At 39.5% G+C, this 16,471-nt stretch overlaps 1 protein-coding gene across 1 annotated transcript; it reads left to right on the forward strand.

The window, feature by feature from the left end:
- The first annotated feature begins 2,751 nt into the window (after positions 1-2,751).
- On the forward strand, positions 2,752-11,734 carry uba5 (ubiquitin-like modifier activating enzyme 5). Its single transcript, XM_031584071.2, has 12 exons — positions 2,752-3,047; positions 3,225-3,270; positions 3,369-3,458; positions 4,034-4,143; positions 4,636-4,722; positions 4,965-5,049; positions 5,395-5,499; positions 6,977-7,104; positions 7,335-7,470; positions 8,748-8,829; positions 8,991-9,097; positions 10,715-11,734. The coding sequence occupies exons 1-12, from the start codon at positions 2,890-2,892 to the stop codon at positions 10,799-10,801; spliced, it is 1,221 nt and encodes a 406-aa protein (XP_031439931.1). The 5' UTR covers positions 2,752-2,889; the 3' UTR covers positions 10,802-11,734.
- Positions 11,735-16,471: the final 4,737 nt, after the last annotated feature.

The following is a 16,471-nucleotide window of genomic DNA, read 5'->3' on the forward strand; positions in this document are numbered from 1 at the left end:
AATAAAATAAATGCTTTTGCTCCTTCACAATCACAAAAAGACAGACATTGATAAATCATCTCATTTGCACACTAAATAACACAGGTCCTCTGCTTATTCACACCTTTACCCAACATGTGTCTATGGATCGATCTCTTATTCTATGATTTTTTCTTTCCCCCCTTTCTCCCTACTCTTTCTATCTGTTTGCTCAACCCTACTCTATCTATCTGTTATTCACACATTACCTTACTTTTCCCCATTTATATATCTATACACCTCATTGTTTTTTATCATACAACCCCATACCCTATGAATGTGAAAATTCACCATTATCTTCATTATCTTGCATGCGTGCATGACACATTTCATCATGTTTTAAAAGGAGAAGTGCTGTTGTATTTATGAGCTGTTGCGAAGAATAAACTTTCCAATGTTATCAACTAAAATAGATTTTCACAAGCTGTTTGTTTGACGTGAAAGTGTGTGTGTGTGTGTGTGTGTGTGTGTGTGTGTGTGTGTGTGTGTGTGTGTGTGTGCGTTTTTCCTTTTTAAGCAATAATTGGGTGATAAGTGACACCAGAAACCTTTCAACCCGCTGTCAAGTATTCGGCAATAAAGATGACCCAGCAGCGCTGTGTTAACTCAGACATACACCTCATACATCTGCTACAGAAAACATATAAACGAGCGATGCTGTGAAATATACAACTTGGCAGAATGCTTTTCACCTCAGACATAGTCACATCAGAATTTTTTCACCTGGCTATAGTCACATCACAGGCTCTGACCTTCCACTGATTCAAAGTAGTTCAAAGTAAAGAAAAACTATGGGAGAAAATGCATGCTTTAGCAATAAGGTGAGAGTGCGTCCACTAGTGACCTAGTGACTCCAGGACGGCTCGGATGGGGTCGTATTGACAGATCTGGTTTCAACAGAAGGGTGTATGATGCTGAAAAACTCATTACCAAGCCTGCGGTAACCTGAGAAACATTACGTTAGCAACATCTTCGGCAATGGTGAACAGTATACCTGGTGCTAGAGCAAACAACATCGAATCACACTTACAACTAATCGCTAATTCTAAACGCAGATACACCAAATGTATTATTCACACTGGCTCAAGCGATGTCCGCTTACAGCAATCAGAAATCAAATAGATAAACTTTGTGTCACTATTTATTCTTTCCATTTCCATTTACATTTCCATTTAGTCATTTAGCAGACGCTTTTGTCCAAAGCGACGTACAAGGGAGAGAACAGTCAAGCTAAGAGCAATAAAAAGCATGGTGTAACAATAAATACTACTTTACATGAGAATTAGAAAAACAACGACCTAGAAAAAAGGAAAAAGAAGTGCATGAATGTAACTGCTGAAGTGCAAGTTAAGCGCTAGTCAGGTGCCAGTTAGGAGGAATGTCAAATGTCTGACTCTGTAGTGTGTTCCGGTCACATACCCATGAACCGCAGTAATGAGATGTATAGCAGAGTATCATCACCCAACAACTGCCTATCAGAATGGTGCCCATGTGGTTGAATAGGACATATGCTTGAAAGTTTGCAAACGACACGCAGACAACAATTTCCCACTTTTTATTTTACAACCATGTTCTACACACTCGAATAAAGAGTTTTGACCCCTATATTGGGAGGGTACAAGTTATAGTTTTCCCAGCCTAACAACTATTGCAGTATCAGTGTATGTCAAGAAGGCCTAAAGCGGTCAATAGGACACGCGTTCGAAAAGGCTGCGGATGCCACGCGGACGACAATTCCCCACTTTTATATTCCAGAATCCTGTTCTGCACCCTCTAATAAAGCCATCTGACCCCTATATTGAGGGGGTACATTTTAGTTTTCTCAGCCTATACGTTTGCAGTGTCAGTGTATGCATCTGATTCATCAGTGTATCTGTTTGAAAATGTGACATAAATCTGCAGGCTTTTTTTTCAATTTCACATATATCCCATCCATCCGAAATCCATGAGGTCAGCGTTTGAAATCGGTGAAAATCTGTGGGCCACCCCGACTACCCCTTCCCACAAGTCTATTGGACTTGTACTCAGTATTCTATGCTATTGGGTGTGAAAATCCATGAGATGTAATGACATCCGTAAAATTCAGACATGTGAAATGTTGAAAAGATAAAACCTGAGATTTGACCCGTCATGTAACCTCATTTGTGGCATAGGCATGAAGGCGTGGACTCACAGAAGTACGCACATGATGGACAACCTTAATGAAATGTTCTCATCTTTATTTCTTTGCTTTTTTTCATATCACAACTTTATGGAGTTGAGTTGCGCATCACAAATATTGTGTTGCAAATATTGTTGCAAAAGCCTTCTTAAAGTTCTTCTATTTATTCATTTATTTATTTTTACTTCATTGTGCAGTTACATAACTGCAGTAAGAAAGGAGGAATGCTTTTTATTTTATGGTGAGACATTTCTCTGAACAATTGGGAAATTGTTGTAGTTTGATAAAATATGTGATACTAAATATGTGTTAGGCCTACATATGTTTTTAGAGCATTAAATATCAAAATGCTTTACCGCTATATGTATTACACTAAAGTAAGATAATTTCATTCGTGCTGATATACCTCAGTATTCTTGGGCTTTTACTTTGAGTTTTTGCCAGTCTTCCACCCGGAAATCGAGACCGGAAGAGGCCTTCATTATTTAGGGAAGTTCCACGCCGCTCGAACGCTTTACCTTTGATCAAATAAGAAAACGCCACGTCACACATACGACTGTTCAATGACGTATCGCTGTAGCTGTAATATCTACTAAATACAACCTGAACATATAGCCAGCCGTCTGTCGTATTGCTCGGGTAATCAGAAGACTCTTAAGTAGCCACTCGTAAAAGACAGCGGAATACATCTGCTGCTTTAAAGTGCTGCAATGTCGACTGTCGAAGAACTCAAGCTAAGAGTTCGTGAACTCGAAAATGAACTGATAAAATGTAAGCAGAAAAGCTACGAAGACACAGATCATCAGGCATGTCCTCGACCAAAAATCGATCAGATGAGCGCAGAAGTAGTGGATTCAAATCCATACAGGTAACGTGAATAAAGTTATTTAATCTTAAAGGTGGAGTCCGATGGGGCATATATGATTTAGCTCGTTATCTAACAGATGTAGGTGTACTGTTTAAATTAACATCGAAAGGTTAGATATTCGTCAGCGTATTTCAGACAGCTGTCAAGTTAAATCAATCGTATGTTCTTGTATTTCAGTCGTCTTATGGCTTTGAAACGTATGGGCATTGTAGAAGATTACGAGGTAAGCAAGTAATGTCATGATAGTAACTTTAGCAAACTACACTGGTTGCCTAGCCAGAGACATTAATGTATAACCCAGTGTTTACTTTTCCCTACCAGAAAATTCGCTCGTATACTGTTGCAGTGGTCGGGGTTGGGGGTGTCGGTAGCGTCACTGCAGAAATGCTAACGAGGTGTGGCATTGGTAAGGTAATGCAAATTAAATTTAAGTTACACGTTGTATTATAATGTGCATTCTCATCCGTCTGATGACGTTATACTTAAAGGTACAGTATTCTGCTGAAAACCAGCACTGGTATTGTGTTAGCTGTTCCTAGCTGGTATCCACCCAGCACCGGCATCTAACTATACGAGACTTCTTTGGTCCCCGCAATTCATATGTTTACGCTGTCGTTTGACTTCCATTCACTTTATCTGCAATTATTCGTGCAACACAACCGCACCTGAAAAAAAATGTATACAGAAAGAATGAACAACAACTACTGTTGCATTTTCGATCTTCAATATACTGTTTGTTTTGAGAAATCTTGGTTTGGAACTCTGGCCCGTCAGCACCCTATCTTGAAGGGAAAGCATTAATGCATATATTAGCCTACACTATAGCAATTTCAGATAGGCTGTGTAATATATGCGGAAACAGCTGTTTGTTGTGTTTTGTTTATATGTGAGTTTTGTTTATATGTACTGAGCAGAATTGCCTTACAGGATTTAGGAAGATGTAGAACAATCTTTCATGCTGCTTTACTTCTTTTTTCACTGCACAGTTGCTGCTGTTTGATTATGACAAAGTGGAGCTTGCAAACATGAACCGACTCTTCTTCCAGCCCCACCAAGCCGGCTTCAGTAAAGTGAAAGCAGCTGAGCACACACTTAGGTACGTTTCTTACATCATTTTATCACCATCAATGAAACCAAACATTTTAAAATATAAAATAACATATTTTGCTTTAACACTTTTTTTATTAATACATAATCCCATATGTGTCCTGTCTTAGTTTTGATAGTCAGGGTTAATCTAGAGTGTAGGAAATGAAAACCATTGAATGAGAAGGTGTGTCCAAATTTTGACTGAATTGTATTGAAAAACAACCATTTTATCAGGTGTGCATGTAAGATATTTATAGAAGCTGTTCATGTTAGCTACTTCTAGTGACCTGAGAGATGGTGAAAATGTTCTCTGATTGTATTTTGAGATGGTGCTGGAAATGCAGATGACATTCTGATTTTTGCACCAGTATTTTGTACTAAATAAAGTCAATCGGTTGGAGACTTCAGATTAAGGACATGTTGGCATAAATGTTATTTAGCATACACCAAGACACTGTAGATAACATGCATCAATAATGAACTATTTTCTTCGGAATAGAAACATCAACCCAGATGTCATATTTGAAATCCACAACTACAACATCACCACAATGGACAATTTCACACATTTTATGGATCGCATAAGGTATGTCAAAACTTTGGGATGGGATTCAGTCCTGTTCAAGGCTGGGGTGGTTTTTGTATATTGCATAGTTGTGCTTATATTTCATACATCATGGTTATGTTTCATTCGAGTCATAGGGGGCTTATATTTCATATATCATGTTTATTATATATCATATATCATGTTGTTTATTCCAGTCATAGGGGGCTTGTATTTCATATATCATGTTTATTATATATCATATATCATGTTGTTTATTCCAGTCATGGGGGGATTGAAGAGGGAAAGCCTGTGGATCTGGTCCTGAGTTGTGTGGATAACTTTGAGGCTCGCATGGCCATCAATACTGTGAGTAGGCCATCAATACTGTGAGTAGGCCATCAATACTGTGAGTAGGCCATCAATACTGTGAGTAGGCCATCAATACTGTGAGTAGATGTTGAACATCATTATCACATGGCCATCAATACTGTGAGTAGGCCATCAATACTGTGAGTAGGCCATCAATACTGTGAGTAGGCATTGAATTCCATTATCACATAATACTTTGAGACATGCATGGCCATCAATACTGTGAGTAGGCACAATAATAATAATGTCATTATCACATAATCCTAATTTCAGTGTGGATGATGTTTTTTGTCCAAAGCACTGTTGGTGTGTGTATGTGTTCATATGTCTCTGCTCATTCAGGCCTGTAATGAGTTGGGTCAGACCTGGATGGAGTCAGGAGTCAGTGAGAATGCCGTGTCTGGTCACATTCAGCTAATTATCCCCGGAGAGACGGCCTGTTTTGCTGTAAGTCTTACATTTCTTCTAAACTATGTACTTGAGCTTATATTTTGTCCTACTTGAAGTAGTTTTCTTATATGAGCATATTTTTAATGAGAAGAGCTGCGTCACTCCATTTGTTTTTAACATAAACAAAATAGGGGAGAGTTGTCAAACAACAAAATACGGTACCAATGTGACAAATTACCCCAGACTATTAACTGCACCGTATATAAACCGGATAACAGTGTTTTATGTAATGTCATAAAACTAACCTGTGTATTGACCGCACCCATGTATTTACTGCAGTTTATTTAATGTTATGTCATCGTATCACTTAAAGCTAAATGCCATGTAGCTGTGGTGCAAGTGCCACTCACCATTTCAAATTGTATGAAGTAGGGATTCATACCACTTAGTAAGCATTTCTTTTGTGGAGGAATGGACGCTAAACGTTGTCAAAATTGCAAATTGTTGATTGACTTCATTATATAAACGATAATCTTCTGACACAGTTTTAGTGGGAATCGCAACCATGATTGTGAGAAGGGTAAGGGGGATGGATTAACGTGATTGTGAGAAGGGTAAGGGGCATGGATTAACGTGATTGTAAGAAGGGTGAGGGGGATGGATTAACGTGATTGTAAGAAGGGTGAGGGGGATGGATTAACGTTATTGTAAGAAGGGTGAGGGGGATGGATTAACGTTATTGTAAGAAGGGTGAGGGGGATGGATTAACGTGATTGTGAGAAGGGTAAGGGGATGGATTAACGTGATCGCAGTGCTTCCATTTTGACTGTTCTCTCGTATGGCCTATACAATTTTGTTGTGAACTGAACTATCAAAAACCTGACCATACGCAGTCGCATGCTCATTTTCGTTTTACGGATAGATGGAACTGTTTTAAGATGCATTCACATTTTGTCCTGTAGGCTTGTGTGTTGTCTTCTACGAACCTAGGGTTCTCGGTGCCTTCACTGTCCCACTCAACAGTGGTTACTTGCTGAAAGATGCAGTGTGGTTATTTGCTGAAAGCAGTCAAGATGCAGTGTGGTTAATTGTTGACAGATCCAGTGTGGTTAATTGTTGAGAGATCCAGTGTGGTTAATTGTTGAGAGATCCAGTGTGGTTAATTGTTGAGAGATCCAGTGTGGTTAATTGTTGAAAGATCCAGTGTGGTTACTTGTTGAAAGATCCAGTGTGGTTACTTGCTGAAAGCAGTCAAGATCCAGTGTGGTTACTTGCTGAAAGCAGTCAAGATGCAGTGTGGTTACTTGCTGAAAGTGGAGGATTCCATTCCAGGAATTTCTCACTTTGTCAATGTTTTGACTATATTTGCAATTTATGTTCCGCCATATTTGATGGGGGTGGGGCGTGAATCCAAAGTTTTGAACGGTAATGTACATCTTTAAGATGTATCTGATTTTCCTGCAACACGCCTCCTGCTTCGGTCAAGAATGGATCTGATCAACACTTCCCCCTTTTACTATTTGTTTCATGGCAGTGTGCTCCTCCGTTAATTGTGGCAGCAAACATTGATGAGAAGACGCTGAAGAGAGATGGGGTCTGTGCAGCCAGCCTGCCTACAACCATGGGTGTGATCGCTGGGGTGCTAGTACAAAACGTCCTGAAGTAAGTGAACATATCACTCCAAAATAGTGCATTGGCGTGTTTAGTAACAGCTCAAATGTTTTTAGTCTTAAAATTGAATGAAAATGTAATTTGTAAAGTCATTCTGATTTGAGATGTTTGCTTGTGATTGTACAGGGCTCATTATATGCACACGTTTTGATTGAGATGTTTGCTTGTGATTGTACGGGGCTCATTATATGCACACGTTTTAACATCTCCTTCTTTGACAGGTTCCTGCTCGGTTTTGGGACAGTTAGTCACTACCTGGGTTATAATGCCATGCAGGATTTCTTCCCCACCATGTCCATGAAACCTAACCCTCAGTGCAGCGATGCCTACTGTGGGAGACAACAACAGGAGTATCAGGTAAGGCACATCACAGGCCTAGGAGAGCTAGGGTTCAAGGGTAGGGTGTTGCTCTGTTTAACTCTATGGAGTTGGGGGACGATTCAATGGAAGATTCAAGCTTGTAATCTGTTTGCATATATCATTAGACACTGCGTGAAAAGAGGTGTATCTGGACTAGCATGTCCCTGTATAATCCTGTAGACTCCACAGATTCTCGAATGTATGGCGGGAGGGTGCTGTGCTGTTAGGCTGACTGGAATAATCCTGCATATGTACCCGGTGTATAGCCATTCGTTGCCATGGTGAATAATCTCTTGAGGGTGCATGCTAGGAAACATTTGCATTTTATACCATGGACCAGCACGTGTCCTTCTATTGGTCAAACATCTTGCCTTGGATTGGTTGCTCAGTGCTTGACCCCTCCTCTAAATCTCCAATGGTCATTGATTGATTTGATGATTTATTTATGTTTGTTGTGTCCATCAACATTTGGCTGGGGTGGTGCAAAGCAGTCCTACACCACTGACAACAGGCCTTTTTGTTTTTAGCTTAAGACAGTTTTCTTGACATTGATAATTGCTCTTAAGCTTTAAACTTACATTTTGTGAGTGGATTTAAGGTTTATGTCATTGCTATCATCATATTTATATGATAAAGTGCAAAGCTTTGAATCTATATTCCAGACAAAATGTATGTCATTGTTCTTCGTCTCGCCAGCAAAGTTCCAGATTCCAGAGCGTTAAGTGCAATAATGTGAAGGTATACTTAAGTGCAATAATGTGAAGGTATACTTAAGTGCAATAATGTGAAGGTATACTTAAGTGCAATCATGTGAAGGTATACTTAAGTGCAATAATGTGAAGGTATACTTAAGTGCAATCATGTGAAGGTATACTTAAGTGCAATCATGTGAAGGTATACTTAAGTGCAATCATGTGAAGGTATACTTAAGTGCAATAATGTGAAGGTATACTTAAGTGCAATAATGTGAAGGTATACTTAAGTGCAATCATGTGAAGGTATACTTAAGTGCAATCATGTGAAGGTATACTTAAGTGCAATCATGTGAAGGTATACTTAAGTGCAATAATGTGAAGGTATACTTAAGTGCAATAATGTGAAGGTATACTTAAGTGCAATCATGTGAAGGTATACTTAAGTGCAATAATGTGAAGGTATACTTAAGTGCAATAATGTGAAGGTATACTTAAGTGCAATCATGTGAAGGTATACTTAAGTGCAATCATGTGAAGGTATACTGTGCATTCTTTATTAACACATGCGCTCTCAATCAGAAAAAGGAAGCACAGAGACCCAAGGAAGATGTTGATGTGTCAGAAGTCAAAGAGGAAGTGGTGCATGAAGACAATGATTGGGGTAAGTATGTTACCATGTGACTATATATATATATATATATATATATATATATATACTGTATATATATATATATATAATATCTCTGTCACTAGTGTTCTATGATTACATGTGGACATGTATGAATGTTTTACTAGATTCTTAAACCCTTTTCTCGCTGATAGGTATTGAGTTAGTCTCTGAGGTCACAGAGGAGGAGCTGGAGCTGGCGTCTGGGCCTGTACCTGTCTTGCCAGAGGGCATTGCTTTAGCGTATACTATTCCAACGCAGGTGGGTGCTTTAGCGTATACTATTCCAACGCAGGTGGGTGCTTTAGCGTATACTATTCCAACGCAGGTGGGTAATCGGCAACATACAGAGAGGTCTGTAGTAGATACCAGTGTTCTAAAGGACGGTCTTAACTATATAATCGTTATTTTAAAAAAAACTTAGATTTTACTAATGCACCAAGAGTGAACTGGTTGCCAGTTAGTCAGGAATCTAAACTAGGAATAAAGTTCGGATGATTACTAATTGGTCATTTAAGCACTGGATTGTTCAAATAAATAGTTAATTATTTTTCCTTTGGGGCTTATCAATGACAATGTAATATTAAAATAGCAAAAAATAATACTGCATTTTGACACAATGCATTCAATGCATTCAGTGCAGGTTCACTCTTCTCAAATATAAAGTGTTGTATGAATATTTTTCCACGACTACCCCGTGGAAGAAGAATATATTGACAATATTTGTAAGCATTTTTTAAAACAAGAAACTCAAAAGGTCCTGTGCTTTCACACAGGAAAGGTGGTTCTGTTTGTCATTGATTGATAGATAAATGTGAAGCTCTAACACACATACATACTTGATTAAAGTCAATCATATGCCGTTGTGAGCTGAAACATGACGTTTCTGTCTTTGTATGTTTTAGAAACGTCAGCACTTAAGAATCAATCTCGGTATGTGTGCTGAATTTTCACCAACACTTATCAATGACGCCACACTTCACTATATTTTTCAAGACATCCGCCACAGACAGAGTTGGTGGGCTAGAACTGGGGGGGTTAATAATTATTAGTAATAATAATGCAGTGATGCAGTCCTGCATAGAAGATAAGTAATGTATCCACCTTTTTAACATGTCTGTGAATATGTGTAGTTTACCTACTTTTTTACCACTACAACACTGGCCCCAAGGCTCAGTGCTTGGGCCCCTTCTCTTTGCGATATACACCACCTCCTCGGTTCCGATTATCTGCTCGCATCACTCTGCTTCTCTTATCACTGCTATGCAGACGATGCTCAACTATATTTGTCACTCTGCCAGATTGATTCCATGGTCTTGGCTTGTCTTTCATACCCCCTTTCTCCCATTGCGAACTAGGTGTTCGTGCCGGTTCGGAGTTGGTTCAACTGGAAACCGCCTTGCTTTTTAATAGCCGCCGTTGGCAGAGTGCCGGTTCTTCGGCTGGTTCGAGATATGGCACCTGCTCCGAACCAGCCCTCGAACTGCCTTGGTGTTCAGATTGTATCAGATACAGTGATGAATGAATGGCACCTTAAACTAAACCTCAAGTCCTTGGTCATCCCAGCCAATCCATCTTTCCAACATAAAAATCGCCTCATGATCTCTTACCTCAAACAAGGTTGTGAGAAACCTAGGTGTTATGATTGATTGATCAGTTAACCTTCTTTGACCAGTTGCGTTTGTGTCTTGGTTATGCCACTTTGTTCTGTACACAACATAAGAAAAATCAGGCCTTCCATGACTCGGTATGCAACCCAATTCTTGGTACTGGCCGTGTTACAGTTTCTGTAGGGGTTGAAGACTTTTACTTCATGACTGGTGCAATACATCTTGTCCCAAAACAGAGTTCTTAATATTAAAGTTGCTGTTGATTTCAGAGCGGAGATTCTGCTTCATCGGCTGCGACGGTGGGAGAGACAGACTGTAGCCTTGAGGAGCTTATGGCTCAGATGAAGAAGATCTGAAAAAGTGCATTTCACACCGATAAAGGCAAAGCCAACCATCATAGCGGGGGAAATTCCATGCAATCTTCAACTCTGCCATCATTTGCAACTCCTCAACTCTGACACAATTGACATGATATTAATATGGATTTATTTTGTAATAATAATTTGCTGTAAGTAGAATACCTTGAACTGGGCCAAACAATTGAGCAAATGCCATTCTTAGAAGAGGTAAAGCACACATGTCTGTACCTTTGATTTTGATTTTGCTTCTCTTGCACATTACATAGTTACCTAACTGAAACTTATTTCAAATTCAAACACATCTCTTAGATCGATTTATCTTATTTATTATCAAGTTAGTGTCATGCTGAAACAAAAGCTATGATCAGTGTTTTTTTTTTTTTTTTATGTAACTGGCAGTATGTATCTGGAAAAAAAATCTCAAGTTGAATAAAATGTCAGAGGAATGGTCTGTCTTGTGATCTCCATCGCCCTACAGGGACACTTAGTGCTGTAGATGGCAGCTACAACATTCCACATTCTGCATGCTCGTTGGACATTTTGGGATTCACAGTTAAGAACTGGTTATCATTTCATAAATATGTTTTTGATGGAAAAGAATGTAAAAAGACACATTGACTAGCTTCTGTTTTTACCCATACCACACATTTAAAGATGTTTAGGTTGTACATAAAATTTTGTCCAAAATTATATCTCTAGCTATGCCAGTGACACCATGCATTACATCACTTGGTGGGAGGATCAATATATTTTAAAATGATGTAAATTGAAATGGATAGGAAGAAAGTGACCAGGTCTTAGCCAGAGGTTGTCCCACTTGTCCCTAATGTTTGCAAAAGTCAGCACAAAAGATGTACTTGTCCCTCCCACAACTTGTATCCTCACAGATATAACTGGATTATTTATAATAAAAGGAAGATGGCTAAATTATTAAGTTCTGTATTCTCCCATGCGAAAAAGTATGCAGCTACACACTTTTCTGCCTACGTGTATTCTCCCCTTGACTCATCTCTATGGTAACGTGTACTCTCCCCTTGACTCATCTCTATGGTTACGTGTATTCTCCCCTTGACTCATCTCTATGATGACGTGTATTCTCCCCTTGACTCATCTCTATGGTAACGTGTACTCTCCCCTTGACTCATCTCTATGGTTACGTGTATTCTCCCCTTGACTCATCTCTATGGTAACGTGTATTCTCCCCTTGACTTAACTCTATGATGACGTGTATTCTCCCCTTGACTCATCTCTATGGTAACGTGTACTCTCCCCTTGACTCATCTCTATGGTTACGTGTATTCTCCCCTTGACTCATCTCTATGGTTACGTGTATTCTCCCCTTGACTCATCTCTATGGTTACGTGTATTCTCCCCTTGACTCAACTCTATGCTGACGTGTATTCTCCCCTTGACTCAACTCTATGGTAACGTGTACTCTCCCCTTGACTCAACTCAAATTATGACAATAGACAGCGCTGATTAGACGCATTCAATGTAGGTCTACGGTGGATTACAGCTTTCGGGATTTTCTTTGGCACATTTCTGAAATGAGAATTAATAATCAGTATACAAATCTCTACACCACCTTGTCACCTGTACAACAGTGTCAGGGACTGAGAGGAACTGACTGAATCCAAACAGCTGGTCCACATCACCAACTGCAAAGCAACAGAGGCTCCTCATCATGGCCTTGACACAGTCGTGATGAAGCATCAGCTGCTCCTCAGCATGGCCTTTACATACTCACAAAACACACACACACACACACACACAGGAGAAACTGTTAGATAGTGCAGAATTATAAAGGGAGCCCATGATAACTTACCGGGTGGATCAGTAAACTAGCGTTTTCATGCATAACTTCCACTCATACTGCCAAAGTATTCAGACTCGCAGCTGCAGTAGCTCAGAGACAACTTGCTGTATTGGTGGCAAAGGACTGGTGACCATGCAGTATTTACACATGCCTTGATCTCTTTCCAGTGCACTTCTTTCCCCCTCTCTTACTGAGATCCAACTGATCACTCTGCCTCAAAAAGACTTTTCTTGGTCACTGTTGCCACAAGCAATGTAAATAAAAACAACTAATGTAAATAAAAAACAAGCAATGTAAATAAAAAACAACTAATGTAAATAAAAAACAAACTAATGTTAATAAAAAACAACTAATGTAAATAAAAAACAACTAATATAAATAAAAAACAACTAATGTAAATAAAAAACAAACTAATGTAAATAAAAAACAACTAATGTAAATAAAACACAACTAATGAAATGGAGCCCAAGGAGTTGTTCTTTACTCTGACGTACCAGACCAGTGTGGTGCCAACCAATCTTACCAATCTTACCAGACCAGTGTGGTGCCAACCAATCTTACCAATCTTACCAGACCAGTGTGGTGCCAACCAATCTTACCAATCTTACCAGACCAGTGTGGTGCCAACTGGACGTTGCTAGCTGCTTCTTCTTCTTTGGTACTGTCCAAACCAATGATCATCTGACAGGCATTCACAGTTTCACTTGATAAGCCACAAGGGTTATTGAGTAATGCAAAATATTGTGCTCTGAAAAAAAACAAAAAACAAAGAGGAAAAGGGTAATGTGTAAGGGTGGGCTAAGAGTGATTGGCGGCGCAGACTTTGACAGACGGCCTGACCCAGCACCCTGTGTGAACTCTGGACAGGCATTGGGTAGCCTACTTTCTGTGGTTGCCATGGACAGATCTTAGGAATGAAATGAGAAATGTATTACTACAAAGGGACATGGGAGGAATCGCATCAGAAATGATGCCAAGTTTTCTTGAAATCCTCCTCTGAGCTGAAAGTATTTCCAAGGCAATAATCACACCTACACACATTTAAGTCACTGAAGCCATGTAGATCTCGTATTTCTGCTATAGTCTTATGTGCATGGTTTACTATTCATGAATCTAGACCTTGGGCAAAACAAACAAATAGAAAGAAAAAGAAAAGCAGAAACCTTTAGCTCCCCCCTTTGGCTGTTGGTCAAAAATGTATTAGGACAGTTGCAGTGGCGATTTTAGCCTGACATTTCTGGTGGGGCAATTTTTTATGACGTCGTGTCACCGTCACAAAAATAGAGGTAGCTGATTATTATAAGCAGTAGGCCTATATTGACCAGTAAGATATGCTATGGGCTGCATTTTGAGTGCCGGCAGGGAGCAGAAATCCAATTCCAAATACATTTCACATGCTTGACACAAAGACACAAAGATGTTGCCTATAATACAGCATTAAAGTAAAATGATTGCAACAAAGTAAAAAGATTAGACAGACACATAGCTCAAATAACTTGCATAATTTATTAAGCTTGTGGCTAGTGTTGCCACCTGTCCCGGTTTTACCGGGATTGTCCTTCTTTTTTGTAGCCTGTCCCGGAAAAATTCTAAATTCTCCCGGGACACGGAATGTCCCGGTTTTTCATGGGCTTTGTCAACATGAACATTCCTGATCATAAAATATGTTTTCCTGCGCGTCCATACACTCAAAATATGTGTTTTATCGTGCGCAGACTGGACGGCTACTAGGGGTGTGACGTAGCATAGCTTATCTCGCTTGTGCATCAATTCAACTGATGCTTGCTATCGGAGGGCGTGTGAAAGAGAAGGTTGAATCACTTGCTGCACGTTACTGTAACTAGGCACTGCAAAAGGAATCACTGCAAATGGTGAGGTGCACATTACCACTCTAAATACTGCATGCAGTGCGCGAAGAGGAGGACTCAGATCCGGGGGCCCCGTAGAACAGCTGCAACACTCAGAAGAAGGGTTGAGGTTAAAAGTATCGGTTAAGCACCGGTATCGAAAAAAAAACCGATACCCATCCCTACTTACAAGTATAACATTTATTCTCAAAATAGCCAGTGTGAATGATAACATGGGTAACATTGTGTAAACATTAGGGCTGAACGATTTTGGAAAATAATCTGATTCCAATATTTTTCCCCCAATATTGCGATTGGGATTTTTTTATTTTATCCAAATTTTTTTCCCAACAAATCGTAATGAATGATTTAAATATGACCAACACAATATTAGATACATTTAGTGTAAAATATTATTTCCCACATTTTACATTTTTATTTAACTGCTCATTACAGAATCAAGAACAACAAATTGGTGGCTTTGCCACTGTGCATTTAAGTAATTTAAACAAAGTCATTGTAAGAATAAACACAAGGCATGCACTTTTTAAACACTGTGTGCTTTTTTTTATACCACGTTTTTAATGGCGAACGTTGCGGTTAGAAAATCGCGGTGTATCATATCGCGATTAAATCGCAAATGCAATTAATCGTTCAGCCCTAGTAAACATCCCTTAAAAAACTGCAATTTAATACAATTATTGCCGCGAGACAGCGTCTCCCTTCACCTTTTTTTCAATTAAAAGACCGGAGACTGGATGTAGGAATCTGAAGTTTTATTGTAATCGATAAGCTACAATAAGGGGATGCCCATGGATCATCTCACTGTGTGAACGTCCTGCATGCCTTTTTAAGGCCCATATCTTCATGTGGTCTGTTCTCTCTATCCAAGAGATCATATCATATGTCGTGGAAAATTCTAAAAGCTTCTCAAGAAACGTCTCAAGGCGAACAGGTGTGAAGATACTGAACGGTTTATTTCAGAGAAGTTAACTGCTGCTGAGCTGGTCCATGGAACATCTCAAAAACTAAGCATAAGGCAAGAGCGATCAGGCAGATGAACTGAGGACAAAGCCTCCTCCAACCCATTTTACACAGTTCTAACCACATCTCTTCTTCCTTGCACCTCTGTCCTTGTTACTTCTCAGAATGAACCACATCGAACTCTTTTGCTGATAAGTTTTGAACAATTTGTAGACTGGGCAGTTGTCACACTGCTGAATGTTCAGCTGTGACCACAGTCGTCTTGCCCTTTTCAGAGGAGCCCGGACAGTTTTCACACTGCTGACTGTTCTCCTGTGAAAACGGTTGTCTTGACCTTTTCAGAGGAGAAGGCCTACAGATTCGCTATGTCTAGTGGCCTTCCTGAGAAGCCTCTCTGCCTTGTGGCAGCCTTCCCACATGGGCAGCCATTCTGTGTAACTATTTCTGTCTATTCAGGTGTTCCATGCTCCAGCATCCGCAGTCCAGTTCTTGTTCAATATTACATTCATGAATGAGTTAAAATACAACAAGGCCTACTTATCAGCAGTTAATATGATGGTGATAATGGTCCCATTATGTGGGCAGGTTAGCTTTATCCTTCTGGCTTCAACAAGACCAGCTGCTGCTAACACACAGGTCGAAAGATTGCGGACGCTAGGGATAGATTTAATACAAGCAAAAGTTACATGCTCTCCCGCAACCACTTTCAAAACATGTTTCCATTGTAGAATGGGTGGCGATGTTAGGCTAGCAGGTTTTCACTGTGTGGGTAGTTAGTCTACTACTACTAGTACTAATAATGACTTGCATTACGCACTGGTAACATGTATAAGGATGTAAAATGTTGGTGAAAATAATGAAGAAGTATAAATGAACAAAGAAAAAAAAGCGAACAATAACTAACAATAAATATTAAAAACACCATAAAATATATGTTTCAGAGACCCTGGATAATAAAGGATTTCTTTCCTCTTTACTCCTTTCATTATGTGTGTGTGGAGCTGAATGTTTTATTTACAG

Source organism: Clupea harengus, chromosome 17 (assembly GCF_900700415.2).
Source record: "Clupea harengus chromosome 17, Ch_v2.0.2, whole genome shotgun sequence".
Taxonomy (NCBI): domain Eukaryota; kingdom Metazoa; phylum Chordata; class Actinopteri; order Clupeiformes; family Clupeidae; genus Clupea; species Clupea harengus.